General features: G+C 36.5%; 1 protein-coding gene across 1 annotated transcript; it reads right to left on the bottom strand.

Annotated features, from left to right (window-relative positions):
• Nucleotides 1-9,390: 9,390 nt before the first annotated feature.
• On the bottom strand, nt 9,391-12,537 carry LOC132859108 (microsomal glutathione S-transferase 1-like). The gene is made up of 4 exons (XM_060889703.1): nt 12,417-12,537; nt 11,484-11,623; nt 10,114-10,214; nt 9,391-10,022 (listed from the first exon to the last, which is right to left on the bottom strand). The coding sequence occupies exons 2-4, from the start codon at nt 11,598-11,600 to the stop codon at nt 9,776-9,778; spliced, it is 465 nt and encodes a 154-aa protein (XP_060745686.1). The 5' UTR covers nt 11,601-11,623; nt 12,417-12,537; the 3' UTR covers nt 9,391-9,775.
• Nucleotides 12,538-19,848: the final 7,311 nt, after the last annotated feature.

Raw genomic sequence — 19,848 nt, 5'->3', positions numbered from 1 at the left:
ACCACATTACACTACACCACAGTACATCACATTACACTACACCACACCACATTACACCACACCACACTACACCACATTACACTACACCACACCACACTACACTACACTACACTACACTACACCACACTACATCACACTACACTACACCACTTCCAAATATTTCAGAAAGGTGAGTGTGTTTGTGTAATGGATGTGTAATATATGACTCATGGACAAGTATGTTTCAAGTATGAGACGTTAAAATAGATTCACACAGTAATACAAAAATACTAATTTATTTAAAAATGATTTAAAATTACTTTAATCATTAGAATTCAAGGTAAAATCTAGCTATAGTGGACTTGGACAAGGAAAAGATGTTTTAGAGGTTGTAGGTTTTATTGTTTATGTGATGTGTGTAAATGTAATATATGTGGCACTTTGTGGAATCTCAGGTCTCTTTTTATTTATTAGAACAGGGAATTGACGAGTACAACTCCACTTTTAATATTTCTGTATGGCTAACACAGATTTCTGAACATTTGGTTTCCTCCTCAAATAAATGACACAACGCTTGATGATTTTGCAAACAATGGAAAGAGTGTAGTTACACAATCTTGCAGCCATTGTCTATTATATGCACTAAGAGAATGGATGCATGGAGAGAAACGTGTGCTGTGTCTGTCAGTGCATCAAGCCCAAAGGTGACAACGCACTCAAGCCCATTTGCACTGCATTAAGTCCAACTCACAGCAGAAAAGTGCCTCTCTGCGTTTCACCCCTCTTTACCCTAAAATAATGGAGCCTTTTTCGCAGCTCCGGGAGGCTTTCGCAAGCTGTGCACTTAACGGCGTCCCATCATCACCTGCCTCTCTCCTTTCTGAGTACCTCCCAATTGATCTCCGGGAAGAAATTCTGCCATTGTTTGTGTCACGATTCACACAGCTGGAGCTGGAGCGTTCTATTGCACTCGACTAAACCCAAGTCACCATTAAAGCGACCATTAGCCAAGGTGGTGGCAAGGGTTTGAAGAAAAAGCAGCAGAGGCCATTAAAAAAAAGGAGTGACGTAGTGCTGCCTAAATGGCTACTATGAGCTGTATATATACAAGCAAGGAACCCAAAGGGGATAAATGACTTGTTTAAAGTCACGACTATGCAAATCAGTATGGACACAAGTTAATGTGCAGGCCACTGAGATGTTCTGCTTGGTATTCAAGCAAATGAGTTTCCTCTATGTTCCCCCCGTGTGCCTGGGAAAAGCACAGTGTAGGTGTGTGTGTGTGTTTGTGTGTGGAAGCTATTATCCTCGGTCTGTTCAATTATTGATTGTCAAGTGCCACAGGGTGAGGGAGAGCCCAGTATACGCACACCAAATAAATCTCTGTTTGGACGTTCTGCACTGTGTCTCCATCTCCCTCTTTCCCTGACTCCCCAATCTCAAACTGAAGTCTGGAGTTTTTACAGGTTCATCTTTTCAACTATGTCAAGAAAGCATAAAAACATGGACATTTGGAGCAGAGTTTACATCAGGGCATGTGGTAATACTCTAATATTGACTGAGCACCAGAGTTCTATTTTAGTTAATAAAATGTATAGTCCTTTAAAATATAAACAATGTAAATCTTTAAAAACATGATAATCTATACCAGGAAACAATTTCTTTTTTTCTTACAAGATTTCTTTGCTGTTAATGTTTGCATTTTGCTCTTAAATTACAAACAGAGTTGAGTTTTAAATACACAATATAGTTAAATCATGTCCATGCTAATAACACTAGAACATTAAGAACATTCAGATTATTTACATTTAAATTTTGAATTTTTTTAGCACGGTGGCTTAGTGGTTAGCACATTCGCGTCACACCTCCAGGGTCGGGGTTTGATTCCCGCCTCCACCTTGTGTGTGTGGAATTTGCATGTTCTCCCCGTGCCTCGGGGGTTTCCTCTGGGTACTCCGGTTTCCTCCCCCGGTCCAAAGACATGCATGGTAGGTTGATTGGCATCTCTGGAAAATTGTCCGTAGTGTGTGATTGCGTGAGTGAATGAGAGTGTGTGTGTGCCCTGCGATGGGTTGGCACTCCGTCCAGGGTGTATCCTGCCTTGATGCCCGATGACGCCTGAGATAGGCACAGGCTCCCCGTGACCCGAGGTAGTTCGGATAAGCGGTAGAAGATGAATGAATGATATATCCAAATATATCAAGCAGAGGACAATCGAAATTGCACAGAGTAGAAGTGTAAGAACTTGCTTTTGTTGTTGTTTTTTTAGAGTATAGAGATGTTAGGGGTTAGTTAAGTGTTTACAGAAGAGGTGTGTCTTTTTTTTTACATTGTGATGGATTATGTCGTCCAGATTGAAGTTGGAAAAAGGCGTTCACGCCTCAGCTCTGTGGGGGTGGAGCTACAGCGCATGTTAGATGATTTTTTTATTCATATAATAATGTCAGTAGTCATTTTAAATGATCATCATTATATGTTTAAAAATATTTTTAGTCTATAATATGGGTTACAGAGTTGTATATGTTCGAACTGGCCTTGTTAGTCAACATTACATTTGAACAATAGATTCAAATGATGTGTATTTTTTATTTTATTTTTTTTAACAATTTATGTTTAATTGCCTTATTTTTACCCCAATTGTGGAACTGCCCTGTGCAGCATCACTCTCCTCATCATTACGGTGTTCTTCCTGTCTGCTAAACCACCTGTTTAATGTCCTGCCAGAAACTTCAAGGTTGGAGAGAGTCCATATTTCCAACATGATTGAAATCCCAGTCTGCTTAACTCTCTGTATTATCAGAGGTAGATTTTTTATTTCATTCATAAAAGGAGGCAGATTTATCTATTATTAACTCTGCTACTCATAATGGCCACATTTCATGGACTGCTGAGACAGGGTTAAATGATTTGCAATTAATTAGCTTGCTTCTTGGTTATTGATTTTCCTTCAGGACACAGTGGAGCTCCAAACAGCCGCTCTGAATAGCTCCAGTTCGCTGTGTGTGTGGAGAAAATGCTCGCCTGCTCATACACCGCCCGCCTGTGTGTATCGTTCCCTTTTTTAAATGTGATGATTATATCAGACTCTGTATCTATGTGGATTAGATACAGATGTATCTCTGCATTTTTCCCCTTGGCCTTCAAGAAACAATACTTTAAAATTATGCCACCGAATATAGAAAGTTTGAACCTGAACAATAACACAGTGAAAACCATGCACACACACACACACACACACACACACACACAATCAGTTTGTATTTGTGAACAAGGCTAAATCACACGGATCTTTAGACCTTTGCTAGACAACAAGGACTCTGGTGTGTGATGTAGACAGGCCCAGTGGGCTCATGAAGCATGATGATGTTGGTGTTGCAGGAGCAGCAACATATAGGTTTCTTCAGCTCGGTGTGTTGACACAAATAAAATGGTGTAAAAACTAATTTGCTCGAATCGATACAACAATATTGCCAACTAAATCACACATGTGCTACGTTATTCTCGCTGGACACTCTACAAACGCTAATCATGGTGTGGTTAAGGTTGTGCAATTATAGACCTGTTTTATATTAATGTTGAATACTAAGTACAAATCTTGTATTGGAACTTTAAATGTTAATGATTAGCATGATTTTTTTTTAAACGATGCTCGCTAGCAATAGTAAGTTGCTAATGTCAGCAATTCAGGGGTCACAAAGTTTAGAAAATCTTAAAACATTTCATATATTCTCCTCTCTTATGTGAGGATTTCTTCCAGATTCTATCATTAGGACTGAATGCCTGTGTGAATGTGGGTGCTCTAGAGTGGACTGGTGTATTCCCATTTCACACACAGTTTACAGGCTCTGGATCCATTGTGACACTTTTCTGAAATTTTCAAATTTGGCATTAATGGTCTGGATTAATGTAATTTTCCACATTCTCTTTTATGTGAACTGGTTTAAAGTGGAAAAATTGTATTTATTATGTATACAGTTTATTTCACAGTTTCTGTAGAAGTATGACAATAATTCTGTAGTGACCTTAAGTAGACACTATATTAGTCATGGGTCTATGGATGGACTCTCACACGTTTAAGCTGGCGATCTAAACACAGGTACTATAAACCATAGCAGGCTATTTCAATGATGGACATCTCCGTAACTTTGCATTAGTGATGTCTTCATGGTCAAATAGTCTTTTACTAAAAACCACCAATTACAAAGCCTCTGATTAAGGGCATGCTGGAATCTCAGCAGTGCTGAAGAATTACAAGAATGTGTATCTAGCAGCAGAGAAAGTGCTGTTCGCTGTTACCAGGCACCCGAATAGTGATGGCTGGCTCTCATTTGAGTCCATTCTCTCCCTCATCAATGTTTCAGGGTTGAGTAATGAAGTCGAATGTCTACTTCACATCTCATGACAGCTGTTATCTTGTCTGTTTCTCTCTCTTGCACTCTCTCTCGTGCGTTCAGTCTGTCTCTGTCTCTGTCTCTCTCTCTCTCTTCCCCTCTCTCTCTCTTTCTCTCTTTCACACACACACACCCACACCCACACACACATACAGAGACACACACACTGAGAGGAAGAGATGAAATATGGTGGTACCCCCCCACTCGACTTTTACCTAGGTGGGCTCCCTGACAAGCATAAATTATGTTAATAGAACCGAATAAAAAACACTTTATTCCAAAGGTTTTAGTACTTTGGAATGTCAGGATGATCTAGTGTGTTACCTGGAGAGAAGTCTAAAGCTAAGTCAGAGCGCTAAAATATTAAAACATGAAATTTGCACACTCTCCCGAGGAGCGTCGGAGGAAAATGAAGAATGCATCAGCTTGTTCTCCCATGTGGACATTTCTCCATTCATTAATTGATCAGAGCACCAAATATAACTCAGCGTAATGGCACTGTCGTTGGATTCTCACAGATAACGCAATGCACAGTTTGATGGACCTTTCATAAAAGGAAATGTCATTAGTCTTGTGTTTTGTCCTGTTTCCCACCTCACTATAGTCAGTCAATGTTATCTAAATGCCAAATTATGACCATCAGCTAAATTAGGCATTCAAGTTAAAGAAAGTTGAGCAGCATTGAGGGTTATTACATTTGGGAAGAGTTATCTGGTCAGAGGTTCTGATGAAATAGTGTTTTCTTTAATTATTCTTGTCCAGATGAGTTACACCAAGGAGCGGTCCAATGGCTTCGTCCATGCTTTTTTAATGAAATGGGAGACCCAGACGTGACATGGAAATGGAATGATTCTGAGGGGGAAAAAAATGTAATTTACACAAATTATCCACTTATCTCAAATCAGCTAAGACATTTTTAGTGTCCAAATTTTCTGTGTGTAGCTAGCATGAGTAACAGGCAGTAGAAGCTTAGAGCATCATCACGACAGCTACAAGCCAAAACCTCTACACTCTGGCCTTATATTATCAATGGACTTAAGACCATTTGTAGGTCAACATACCATTGTAGAAAATGTATATATAAACATATGCAATATCTTGGAACAGTTTTAGACACATATATGTATTTAGGCAATTATATAAAGAACCATCATATCATGAGTCACAGTCATAATCATAGTTTATATTATTTTCTACTGACACAGCAAACCTTAGGTATTGTTGCGTCACGGTGGAGACGGATCTGGAGCATTTCCTGGAAACACTGGGCATGAACAGGAATTTAATCTGGATGGGACACCAGTCCATCACACACCACCTCTCTCAAACACACACATGTTTAGACACTTATATAAACACCGAGGGATTACTTTGCATAGCCAATTGACCTAAAAAACAGAAAACCTGGGGGTAACCCACACAGAAACAGAAAGAATATGTGATACTCCACAGAGACAGCTATAGGACATAAAATATGTATGTAAAACAAAATTCCCAGCAATGTAGGGTTTCTAAGAAATCTGCACAGTACTGTATAGGCCTCAAAGGCACTTCAATGACATTTATATTCGTCAATATTGCTATAAATGCCCTAATTAAGCATGCTGGGAGATGTGTGGCTGTATCTAATCCTAAAAGTAATCCTGTGTAATGATTTAGATACTGAATGTAGTTCCCTTTATTTTTATCAAATGACTTTTAGCTGGACTCCACTCAATTGTGTTTTATTTTAAACATTAAAATAAGTCCTAAAACTGATGAAACAAGGAAAAAAAAACATATAAGGTAATGCACTTCGAAAGAGGAACAGATGTACAGAACAGAAAGAGAGAGAGAGTGAGCGTGAGAAAAGGGCGGGGAGGATTGGTCTGGGTGTTCAATTACTGGAGCTGTGAGGTTAAATCAATAGCATTTAAATTGCTTATGCTAATCACCTGAGTTCCAATCACTGCGATCAGCATAAGCAATCTGCTGACCCCAGCCAAGTTGAACGCAAGCTCCACAACAGCACTCCTAATCTCCACCTGTACCATAGTTCACACAGCTCTGATCCTATAAGGTTTTACTGGCAAGGGGTGAGTCTAATGCTGTGTGTTCAAAGGGAACGTGGTTTATGTGTTTTCCTGGAGGAGCATCCTGTGGAAGATCTTCTAAACCAGATGTGGGTTGACAGTCCACTTAGCATATGGCATTTTTCGAAATGACTGAGCAGCTGAGTTCTGTCTGTGCAATTCAAATATTAACATTTGAAGTTTGCTAGGATTTTAATGGATTTTGCTATTTAGTTAGAGGCACTTCAAAGACAGTTTGTGCTTTTTAAGATGCAAAAACAAAGAACCTGACAAATTTCCTTTGGCATTCTGGTTGCACAGCCCCAGCCTCAATCCACGGACATGTCTAGTGGTCGGTTCTTTATGGAACAAAAAGCCATTTTGTCCTTCTTTTAACTGAGTACCCTTGGCTAAAATAAGCACATTGGCAAAATTGTAACCTAAACCTACATGAGAAAAATATTACCAGCTGTCACATGTTGTAATCAAAGCTTCAGAATGACAACAAAGCAGAGCGCAAAGGAACAACATTAAAAAAGACACTATTCATAATGAGAAAGCCTGAAAGGTGACATTTGCTGAATGTAGACTTGTATTACGTACTGCCTGAGCCAGAATAGCTTTGAATTGCTACTCCATCATATCCCTCATTGAAAGCTAATAGGTTGTAGCAAGTGTGTGTGTGTCTGCCTGTGACCATTATAGACTGGCCTCAGGTACATTGGGGCCTGTTTCATCATATCAACTTGAGCTGGATGAAGCACCAGCAGTCCACACATTACCTCAGAATCAGCCGCCATGGAACCATCACCTGCAATCAGCATGTGCCCTCGAATCGTCCGTGCTGCGAGGTCCAGCGGGCAGCAGACAGCAAGGCTCAAACTCAAATTGATTTATAATGCAGAGTGTCGGCTCTAAGTCGGATCTCGGCTAAGCATTCATTAATTTTTCAGGAGCCGGGGAGCCATTGTGTGATATAAATCTCTGCCGCACCTCAGCACCAGCCTGCGCCACCACTTTGAAGTTCTGCCTAATTAAGCCCCTGTACAGTTAATAACCCGAACAATAAGGCAGCGGGCAGATCTGAGAAATATACGATGTCTGCTTAATACAGAGACAAAGAGTGAGGAAATGTTCTGACAGGCATGGAGGTGCACAGGCAGTCCATCTGTGTTCTCATCCGTACGTCTGAATGTGTCTTGGAATAGTGATATGTTACAGTAAAAAGCTATAAGGTGCAGGACTTTTTTTTTTTTTAAGGAAAAGCAAATTCTAAACCAGTTTTCTGAAAGGAGCCACCAGGAGCATCTAGAGCTGAACCCTTGTGCCATAGACAGAGCAGGTGGATCAGTAACTATTGATCATGGAGCAAGGTTTAGGCCTTCATCAGCTGCCAAGACTGTAAAACGCTCAACTTGACTGACGTATTGCCCCAGATCTGGACAAACAAACAATAGAAATGAACAGAAGCCTCTCTCTGCATGGATTTTTTCTCTTACGCTTTGGATCTAAAAGCCATGTTTAATTTGTTATAAACAGAAAGCCATGAGAATCAGAGCTTTGGAACATTTTATTATCTTTTGCGCTGACAAGATTTGGAGCATTATCATGTATACCTAAGGAAAAAAGATGCTCCTCTGAACTTCTTGTACACTTGGCCTCGATATGCTTGGGTTTTATCAAATATTCACTCATTCCTGGAGCTTTTATTCATGTATTTCAGTCTATGAACCTATAGGACGGAAATGTTTGAGTTCATGAAATCAGACGCACACGTGTCGTATTGTGTGTACGGTGATCAGTTGAAATAGATTTGGTTTTCAAACACCTCCCTCTAGTGGACACAAAACACATCACTTATGTTAACGTGACATTTTAATAGCAAGGTCTTCTCTGGTATGTCAGACTTATTAAGTCACACTGGACTGGACAACAACAACAAATGGGATTCATTTTGTAATATTCAGATTGTAATATTAATATTATTATTAATTTTATAAAATTGTACACATAAATGTTCAATCCAAAAGAAATCATTACAGATATAAATAAAATAAACAAAATTCAATTTTACCATTTTATTGCATTTTTTGCATCTCTTTTGCATACAATGTGCTCTGATCAAAACAACACAATACACAATACAATACACACAATAATTAGATATTGTAGACTTTATTAGATGTTTTAACTTTTGAATAATGGTTGATAATATTAATATGGCTATTAAATAATGTATATTTATTACAAAATATTTCCTAGCTGTAACTGTCTTCAAGGGTTTGAACAATGTCTTAATGTAGAGATTTATCTCGGGTTCCATACAGTTTGAGAAATTATATTAATGTTAATAGCATTAAGACTGCTCTATCTTTATCATTATGGGTTTATTTCTGTGGCAAAGGTTTTAGCCTGTTCACTGGAATCTACTGTACAGTTCTATATTATTTATGTTTTATATCACTGGCAGCTTTGATCATTTTTTCTTTTTATACCTTCCAGTAATCCAGCCTAGAGAATCTAAAGGTTGGTTTCTAAAGAGATCGGCGATGAAAGCTGGACATCCATACAATTGAGTATATATTTTATCATATATATGAACACCAACCCTTGCAACAATTACATTTACGTTTCATAGTTAATACAGCATCTAATCCAGATTAAATGAAGCTGAAATTAAAACTAATTTTAGTTTTCAATTTTTTTCAGTTAAAATAAAGTAATAAAATTAGATAATGTATGTTAATATGTTAATGTAACCCATACATAAGTATTCACACACACACACCCACAAACCCTCAATCATCTGTTAATCCCCAAGCTTGAAGTTTTTTTACTTTTTTAGTGTTAAAAATGGTAATGGTCATAAAATGAATTTGGGATTAAAGTCAGGAATCTACAGAAAGTAGCCCATAATTGAAGGAGGGAAAAACATCTATATATTTTGCGACATAATTTGTGAATAATAAACATAAGATTTGTGAGTGCATAACTATTCACCTGCCGTTGGTATGAAGCACCAAAATTAGTTCCAGTTGCCATTTCATGCATAAGTACAACAACAGTCCTCTAAAAATAGATTGGATTAAAAATAACATAAAAGAATAATCTCTAGGTCAATATGGAATAAAGTCAATATTATAATAGAGTTTATACTTGGTGTTATTAGTGACAAAACACTGCAAATTTCACTTTTAAAAGAGAAATGTATACAGTGCTACACTAAAAGTTAACAATAGATAGAAATAGATAAGACATGAAAAGACAGGAAATAGATAAGACATGAAAGATAAGACAGGAAAAGATAAGACATGAAAGGTCTGATGTTTGGAGATGTTCCTCAGAGTGTTCTCGTTACAGCCTCAGTACAGTGTTGAGGACGTGGTAGGCCATGGAGACAATAGCGCCTATGCCCACTATCCAGGACAGACCCCTACTGGGCTGAGGCATTGAGGTCACGTACACTATTGTGTGCACAAAACGAGACCCTACAAACAGGCGGAAGTGAAGCAGAGCGGTGGAAAGCTCTGGTCCTGTCAGAGTATAGAGCAAGCCAATCAACACAAAGGGAATGATGTTCTCCAGGTCGTTCAGATGGCATCTGGAGATGCAAAGCAAAGCTCATTTTCACACAATAGTCACGTATTTTGGATACATTTGTATACACAATAAATGTTTAAGAGATGTTGGACCTTCGAACACGTTCCACATCTTCATTGACCCGCAGCATCTTTTTCTTCTCCTCAGGAGTTTTGGCCATGTGCATGTGAATATCTTCAATGTTTGCAAATGCCTGTATAAGTGAAAGAAAGATCATAATAAAACCATACAAATTACATAAATACATGTTATTGTATTTTTATTTTTACTGATTTCCAAATAATATTGATTTACAAGTGACCTTAAGAAAGCTTTCTCAGTAGATGTAAGTAAATATATTTGGTGTGTGCAAGAATGCAATCTATCTATCTATCTATCTATCTATCTATCTATCTATCTATCTATCTATCTATCTATCTATCAACAGTTAAATCACATTTAAGTACAGATATTGTAGTGAAAACTTTGCAGTAATTGTGAGGAGAGTTTCTTAAGTGTTAACAGATATATGCTTATTTATCATGATGTCTGTGCTACGTAAAACATATGACACAGGCTATAAAATGGTGTGAAAAGAAAAATGTCAGTAATATTATTTGTCCACTCTTAGTGTCTTAATGTCTTATTTCTTAATGTCATATTTGAGGAAAAAAAGTTCTTTATGTAAGTCCCTTGCAATCCATTGTAATTAAAGGGTCCATATGATTTTATGCTAAACTAAATCTTGAACAACTTGCATAATAATCCTTTTAATTAACTCGATTTCACTGGTTTATTTTGTAATATTATGTGTTTTCACTAGTTTAACAATTTAACTACATTATCCTCAATGCCTTTTGACTACATTCTGATGGTGACACCTTTGGAATTTAGCCCTTTTTATTTTATCTCTACTTTAAAAGGCCAGTGCAGCGTTGCTTTAGTCCTTTAATTCTTCATCTGTACAGCCTCACTTTTCATATTAATACCATCACCAGCACCATCATCTCATAGCTTGAACCGAATCTCTGACATATTTCAGCACAATGAATAAAATGAATTGCTTTGTGGAATTCTGAGCTTAATATTTGCTGTCTCTACATTCATCTACATTGGATTTCTCTTTAAAAAGACATCACTAGGAAACGATGAGTGAGTAATTAGACTTGCTCTTTTGTTTTTTAGACACCTGATATTTATATACACACTGTTGTATCTAACCTCAGTAATGTGACCTAGCTGTGGCACAAATCCAGTAACCTTCTCATAAAAATAATATATAAAAAATATAAAGAATGTCACATATATTACAATATAAACATATTTAATGTGTATGAGTCAGGGTGGCATTTAAATGGGTTAAAAATGCTAGGAAAAAAAAAAACTTAGAACAATGTACACTTTATTCCAGTGTTGTTAAAATCCTCCACATCCTGTTCTCAAACTAAAGGCATATACATGTTTAATGTGTATCCTCTGTTACCTTTCTGGTGATTCGGAAGTATGCAGTTAAAAAACTCATGAACATCATCTTGAGAATGACAATGGTTGCGTAAGTGGAGAAGGCCAGAAAAACCTCGCTGTCAATTATGGCGGCCATTGTAGGAGTTCCTTGATGAATTCCTGTCATAACAGAAACGGTGTTTGACACACTTAAAGTCAGTGAATTTCCCCAATAACATTTGCAAATCTCTTTTAGTCTGCCATTCATGTTAAGTGTGAATCACTGCTCTGGGTAGCTAGACTTTTTTTGGCACCTTAGGGTTTAGTCACAATCCAGGCGGAACAATAAGTAGGCTATATCCCTTCATATAAATCCTATTGGACAATCTAAACCTTTTGTCATAATGGATAATGTTCAGCTTTGTCTGTTATCTATTCACAACTAAATTCCTGCTTCATTAAATATCCAGCTACTTCTGTGCAGTGTAAAGGACAATGCTCAAGTAGGCAGCACACACCATTTATAAAATTCTTACATTATTTTTGATCAACTTTAAATATTACTTTATTTTTGATATATGCTAAGTAAAATGTTTCTTAGAGTTTTTTTAAATGAGGTCTAAGTCTTACAGCATGAACATTTTCTGCAGTTCCATTTGTATATACAAATAGCTCTACATAGCACAGGTTTGCCTGTTACTTTGGTTTTACATAGCTCTGGTTTACCTACTGTATTTCTTTTTGTTTTTTATTTATTTTCAGTGTTAGTGTTTGTGAATATGATCACAGAATTTGCATTTCAGCTTCTAGCTGTCGAAACACAACACTGTAATATCTCTCCCATGTGGTAAAAGCTGAAATAGTTCAATAGTTCCAATACAGAAAGACATGTTCTGACCTGAAGCTACTTTGTGCAAACTTAAGTAAGTGAGATGTGCCAAGAAACTTTGTTAAGAAAAAAGGTTTAACTTACCTCTACTATGTGGCAAACTAAATGTTTGTTTAGTCCAAGAATTTTCAGTCTTATCTATGGGTGTATGCTGACACTGAATTTGAATTTACGGACCGCCTTCTTGTGTTAACGCCAGAAAGCCTTACCTTTGTCCCATAAATGCTTTAGCAAATGTTGAAATATCTGAACTTTGGTATGTGGTAAATCCTGTGTGTTAGAAAAACCTGCAGCAACTAAACATGATCTTAATATGCTTTGTTGTGTAATTTCTTTAATTAGTTGAAAATAATATACAACTAGTAAGATTCCAGTGAATATGCATATGACCCCATAAAAAAAAAAATACTTTTCCATGCCTTTAATATTCTGATGGTATTAGAGCTTTAGATAGAATCTGATGTTGACTAGCTCTCATAGATAGTTAATTATAACATAATATATATATATATATATATATATATATATATATATATATATATATATATATATATATATATATATATATATATATATATATTTTTTAGATTATATTATATTATATATATAAATTAGATAGACAGCATACACAGCATTGTAAGTATGGTTTTATTTAGCTAATGCTAGTCTTACCAGTAGCTTTTGGATTTAAGTAGGAAGCCTGGCTTATTATATTATCATAGTGTAATTCTGTAGCCAAGGTCTCTAACAGGCTAGCTAGCATAAAACAGTTAAACAGTAACCAGTATCCGCAGTAAGCATTTGGCCAACTATTATATAGTGTGAAGTACCAGCCAAGGAGCTAGCTAACATTTGGGTAATTAATATACTGTGTAAAACAGTAGCCAGTGTGGTAACACCAAGCTAGTATCTATAAGCCTAATTATTATAATGTATAAAACAGTCTGATTTAAATATAGAGCCAGATCTGACTGTGCCTTAACAGTCATAATGCAGAGTTTGTCAGGGTTTACACAGTGTTAGCTGAGTCACTGTCTGTGATATCATGCAGATTAATTCAATTCTCCCCCTCGCCGTAAATCAATAGCTTCTTGCAAATGGTGTCCTATGTTTTCTGTTTGCTGACTCACAGAGACAGTGCAGAGGAAATGCTTCGGTGTAGAGTAGCTTCCCTTTGCTTGGTTTTTGTGTATCAAAGCAAGAAGGTTAATCTTGAAAAAGTAAAAAGTTGACTAAAGAAGTGTGGCTGTGGAATTCTGTCACTTACCCTGAAGTAAATTTGACTGACTGAAACCTGTTTTAGCAAGATAGGCTCTCTGAGGGTGATAAAAGACTCGCCCAAACATATCTCTAGTAGTAAATTATCAAATAGTCTTCCCTTGTCTGTGAATTAGTGCTGTTACTTTTAGTCAGTAGCTAAATACACCGTTATTGTAATAATAATGCACTGGTTATACTGGGAAATCTTAACTTGCTTAAAATCCTGTAAGGAAATATTTCTTACAAATGATCATTTTTTCTACAATATGGAACTATAGAAATACTGCAGGCTTCGCTGTATGTAAATAATACGTATAGCCTGATGAAGTGTCTTCAACAGATAAATTACTTCTTCCTCATATACAAGCATGTATTGTAAGAGTCTAAAGTTACTAGAGCAGTTGCTGTACTTGATTCACCACATTTTTCTTTGAAAAATAGCTTTCCGCACGTCAAGTCCGCACACGTTTTCCAGTCTTGTAACACTGATCCAAACATCCGTCCATTGCACTTATTCATATTTCAACCTAGTTGCAGTTCCTCCTTCCTTTCTTCTTGAGATTCCCACCATAGATTTATAATCGAGTACAAATCAATAAGCTTTATCAGTATAAAGGTTACAGCACATCCAGCAGTTCTAAAGCATTGAAATGACAAAGAATTGTCTTTATGCCATTGCATAATGTCCTGAAGATGGATTTAATTGAGCGTAATATCTGATGTATCTGATGAATCTGATGAATATCTGCTGGCTCATGTATGTTAAATCCATTTAAAGCGATTATTGAATGTTTTCAAAAGGTGGTGATTAAAATGGATTCAATTTGTTAGCATCTATTTTAACAGCATCTTTTTTTGCATCTACTTCTGTTTATTTCTATCCAGTTTGGAACACCTTCAATTTTTAATGTTTGAATGTATTTATTTGATGTATTTCTTTTTTTGTTTTTACACTGGTACTACAAAAGAGTGTAACTTTTACTTAAACTTTTGTAAATTAACTTTTTGTAAATGAACTTACAGCTTACAGATATTCAGTATCTGACTACTATATAATCTGAGTTAAGCACTACTGGAAATAGGAAACTCTGCCATTCATACAAACAGTGACCAAACATAGTGTAGCGATGCAGTCATTTCCGTTTCCTGTTATCCAAATACACCGGACATCACAGCATGAGGATTTAGCCCCATCTCTCTGGCTGGTTGACAAACAGCATGCCGTGTCCCTCTTCACAATCACACCACTCTCGGTTTAAACACCACATGTCAAGTTTGCTTTTGTATCGGTTTTAGAAATGCATTTCAGCTGTAGGCACTGTTCTTATCTCAACTTGAACATATTTTCTTCTTTCCATATGCATGAGCTGCTAGACGGAGACAGAACAGCAGCGAGAAATATCCGATAAAGAGTGCAAGTCGGTTAGATACCTTGCATGAGCATGCACCTCATGCTCTCCTATCTTTTTAAGGTATTTTGCATGCTAGAGAGGGCTGGAAGAAGGAAGGGGGGCTAAGTTGTCAGAAGAGCACGTGAGAGGTGTCAATCATAAATGGGACAGGAGGGTTGGAGGTGTCTCTATTTAGCCTGAGGGCCATGAGTGAGAGAGGGAGAAGTCGAGGTGACGTGTCTATGTGCTTACCATCACGTCAGTAACGTTAGGAGACACAGAGGAACAGTGTTCGTTTTGATCAGTGGTGCTGCAAGAGAGATGAAAGCTAATAGTAGCTCTTGGTGTGGTGTATTTACATAAAGCTTTATGTTAAGGTTCAGAGAGAGAGATAGAGATTGGAAATCCAGAGAGTACTAGATTGATATAAAAATCTATATAATATACTAGCAGACTGGCAGTGTAAAGGGGATGTGGTAGCTCAGTGGTTAAGGCATTGGACTACTGACCAGAAGGTCATGAATCCCAGGTCCACCAAGCTGACACCCCTGAGCAAGGCCCTTAACCCTCAACTGTATAAATGAGATAAATGTAAGTTGCTATGGATAAGGGTGTCTGCCAAAATGCTGTAAATGTTAATAAAATTTAAAAAAACAGACAAGGGTTCAAGTAGCAAAAATGATCAGAGTCTGATTTTCTGATCTCCATGTACTGTCATAACATTTGATGTCATTCCATTTTGAGCAAATCAACACTGCATGCGATAGAATGAGAGACCCCTAACACAAATAATGTGGTATGATTTCCCACCAAGACCTATTAATGGCAACCACTTGCATTGATTTCTCACCACATTCACCAGTAATTGGGATGCTGGCTGTGGTGTCACTCTATTGATTTTTAACTGCCAGCCAGCTTGTGCTAGGGCTGTTAGGACAACGATGACTAAATAACAGCCGGCCCGATGATCCTAATGCCTGGAGCCAAGCGCAGCTATTGATTTCATTACTGAAAGCCTCCATGGCTCCCAGCACATACATTTTTTTATCGACCCAATGTGGCGCCCACATTTCTTCCTGCGCTGTCACATGCCCCATGCCCAACCAATCAATGTGTGAATGCTGAGCATGCGTGGTATCACAAGATGAGCTCAGGGGCCCGCTGGACATTTTCCAACATGCAACCTTAAGAAATATGAAACATTAAATGATGAATACTTGAATATTTTTTATTAAACTTGAAGAGTTTACTTGAATTTATTTTAAAAGTGGAGCTTAAGCAGGCTTACTCATTAGGTAAAAAAATATAATAGATCATTCCACCAACTAGTGGTCTGCATCTGCATTTTTTTTAATTTACATATTTTTATTACATTTTTATTAAAGCCTGACCTTTAAACCATCAGAAACACTGGGGAAAAATGAGATCCAGTTATAAATGCCAGCACTGTCAGCATGACCTGTAAATTCTTTCTCTGACAGATCCTTAGCTTTATCACTCAACCAGAGATGTGTACACCTTTTGTTAGTATTTTAGGACTTACCTTTGTTTGTAAATGTCCTTTAACAAATTTAGTTATGAAAAATAGAAACAGATCAGCAGCCTAATTTAAAAAACTGTGACCTGGACCAGGCAGTTACTAATGATGAATAATTAAACTCTTCATATGTGACCACTCTCACAGCCGCACGAAAGTAAAAACCACCCCTGAGGGCTCCTGGCAGTGATGTACACGTCTAGTCTCGATGAGATTCACTGTGAATTCAATGTGTTTCTACAGCTTTCCAAAAAAAAGAAATAAATAAAATGAATAATGTTTCTCATATTTATATCTGTTTCGTATCATTCTGAATAATGTATTTGTATCTTGTTACATCTCTACTACCAATAGCAACAGCATAATGTGACAGATTATTTTGGTTGCAATCTGTTTTTATTTATTTATTTATTTATTTATTTATATGTATATATTTACTGAGGAAAAGTAACAGAGTCCATGACAAGGGTCAGAACATCCAGATACCTTCCAATTTATGTTAATTTTATTTGTATAGGTCATTTAACAACATTTTTCACAAAGCAGCTTCACAGAAATATAAATTCAGAAAATACATTTTTAAAATTGATAAATTTACCCCTAATGAGCAAGCTAGAGGCGACAGTAGCAAGAAAAAACGGAGGCAATATTAAGAAGGAACCTTGAGAGAAACCAGACTCAAAAGGGAACCCATCCTCATCTAGGTGACAGCGGATTGTGCGATTATGAAATAATTTCTCTTGTAAAAGATTAAAGCATTCTCAAAATTCTAAACAGGGACGCAAAACAGGGACGCAAAATTCTAAACAGGGGTCAGAATGTCCAAATACCAGAACATTCTAGCAAAGAAATTAGATTCAGTGTATAGAATACAGCTCACGGTCACAGTTATATGCAAGATGTGCAAGACTTCTCAAATACACACTTCACACACTTGATACATTTGTATGGACTTGCATTTTGCATTAATATGTTTAGTTACAATGACATGGAGTTTACCAGATGAATAATCTTTACAGTTTAAACTCAGGGACAATTTAGCCACACACACATACACACACGCACACACACACACACACACACACACACACACACACACACTCTCTCTCTCTCTCTCTCTCTCTCTCTCTCTCTCTCATGATGGCTAATTAATTTTGCAAGATGATATTGAAGTTTTTTAATGAACAAATGGAAGCCAAGTCTTTCAACAAAAACAAAAAAGTATGTTGAACTCAATATTGCGAGATTACTATACTGAGGCTAATAATTACACAAAGGGTAAGTATTCCAATGTAAATATTCATTATTAGCACTTAGGATTTAATGGTAAAATTAATAACATTACTATGTTTCATATTAACAAATTCTTATGCATTAATTAAGTCCAATAATCATTTTATCCTGGTCAGGTTTATGGTGGGTCATCTGTACGTCAGATGGGCTTCACACCACCATTGCGCATTTTACAGACACACACACACACACACACACACACACACACACACACACACACACACACACACACACACACACAATGGGATGTCCATGTCTTGTTAGTAATGTTGGAAGCCATTAGGACTGTCCAGGGTGTGTATGTGTGTGTGTGTAATTTGTTGAGGATTATTCACACAACCTTTAAGGATTCTTCCCACTAAAACAAATGAATGAACCAAAACGAAAGCTAATGTATATTTTATTCCCTACAAAATGTACTGAAGGTAGTGTCTACTACTGGAGAAGGCTTATTTTAATTGGATTTTAAATTAATTATCAATCTTTTCATGATTCAATGGAGTTTCAAGGCAATTACTTTCAGCGTGAGGCTATAGTTTAAGGGGATGGAAAGAAGAAACATTATACACTGATCTAGAGGTCAGATAAATGAAACTGAAAGATATTGTCATCCAGTGTAGTGTAAGATGTTTCAAAAAACTGTATTCACAAGCTGTGTTCATATCTCCAGTGGTTATGTGTATTCACAGCTCACCTCTTGAGCACAGAGGACAGGTTGAAAGATAAGAAAGAACAAACAGAACTTTCTCAAACAATGAACCATCAGCATGGCATCTGGCTTTACTTTCCTCCTTTTATGTGAACATAACTGAATGTCCTTGTGTTTTCCCTTAGAGGCAGTATGATTTAAATTGTTGGGGGAATATAAAGAACTGTGGATTCATTTAAGTAAAATATGTGACCTTCTCCCTTGTCAAGGTAATCTCAGATACAGTCAACTGTAAGCAGAATATAAAGATGGTCTGTAATGAAAAAAGAAATCACTGGTGCATATAATGGAGAACATATACCTTGGTTTTAGAGTTAAAAGCATCAATTGTGGTGGAATAAATCAAGTGACAGATTACACAGTAGATTTGGTATGTATTGTAAAGTTGTAGACCATTTTCAGACCACATGTTGATCCTCATTGTTTCCAAATGTGTGTGTGTGTGTATATATATATATATATATATATTCCCCTTAGCTAAAAATATATACACTGAGTGATTTGTATCTAAAACCTGTTTGATTAGTAAAGTGGACCCCAGCGTCAGATCCAGTGTCTCTGGTTTGATCCACAGTTCAGGACATTGCCTGTGTAGAGTTTTGCACATTCTCCTTGTGTCACAGGTCCACTTCAACAGATCCACTTCAACCCTAAAGTTTTGAAAGATAAAAAATATATATATATAGTAAAATGGTACAGATCTCTGGAGATTATTATTTGATTTATTTATTAGTTTATTTGTTTTATTTATTTATTTATTTACTTATTTATTTAGATCATTAATGTATGTTAAAACACATGAATGCTGTAAGATCTTCCCTTCATGGTGCTACAGGTTTTTTTTTTAAGTTGAATTCTAGATATTAATTATAGCAGATGCACAAAAACTGTTTCCAGTTAAGGATCCTGTTAACTCTAAAATAAACTTTAAATATAAATATTAGTACTGTATTTGAATATATACATATAGATCATATTTTGGTAATTTCTTGGTGTCATAGATCCTTTAATTTCTGATTAAAATGATCATATTTAAATCATATTGCGTTTATTCAAGTGACCAGTCAAACTGGCAAATAATAACTGTAAGAAGACTAGTTAAATATAATAATGCAGAGCGGTGGTGTATGAGTTCTATCACTTTAATAAAGCAAAAAATTAAATATATCTTGACTCATGATCATAACTGTAACATGATAATTCTATACATCCATTTAAAAAGCCAGCAATAACTAACTAAATAATAAAAACAGCTTGCCGGAGGTATCCGCCTACATGAAGCAGTAAGAGACAAGCGTGTAGATTTAGCTGAAACTTTAGTTTAAT

This window comes from Tachysurus vachellii, chromosome 16 (assembly GCF_030014155.1).
Source record: "Tachysurus vachellii isolate PV-2020 chromosome 16, HZAU_Pvac_v1, whole genome shotgun sequence".
NCBI classification, from domain to species: Eukaryota; Metazoa; Chordata; class Actinopteri; order Siluriformes; family Bagridae; genus Tachysurus; species Tachysurus vachellii.
Note: the sequence above shows the minus strand (reverse complement) of the source record. Positions and strands in the feature narration are given on the sequence as shown.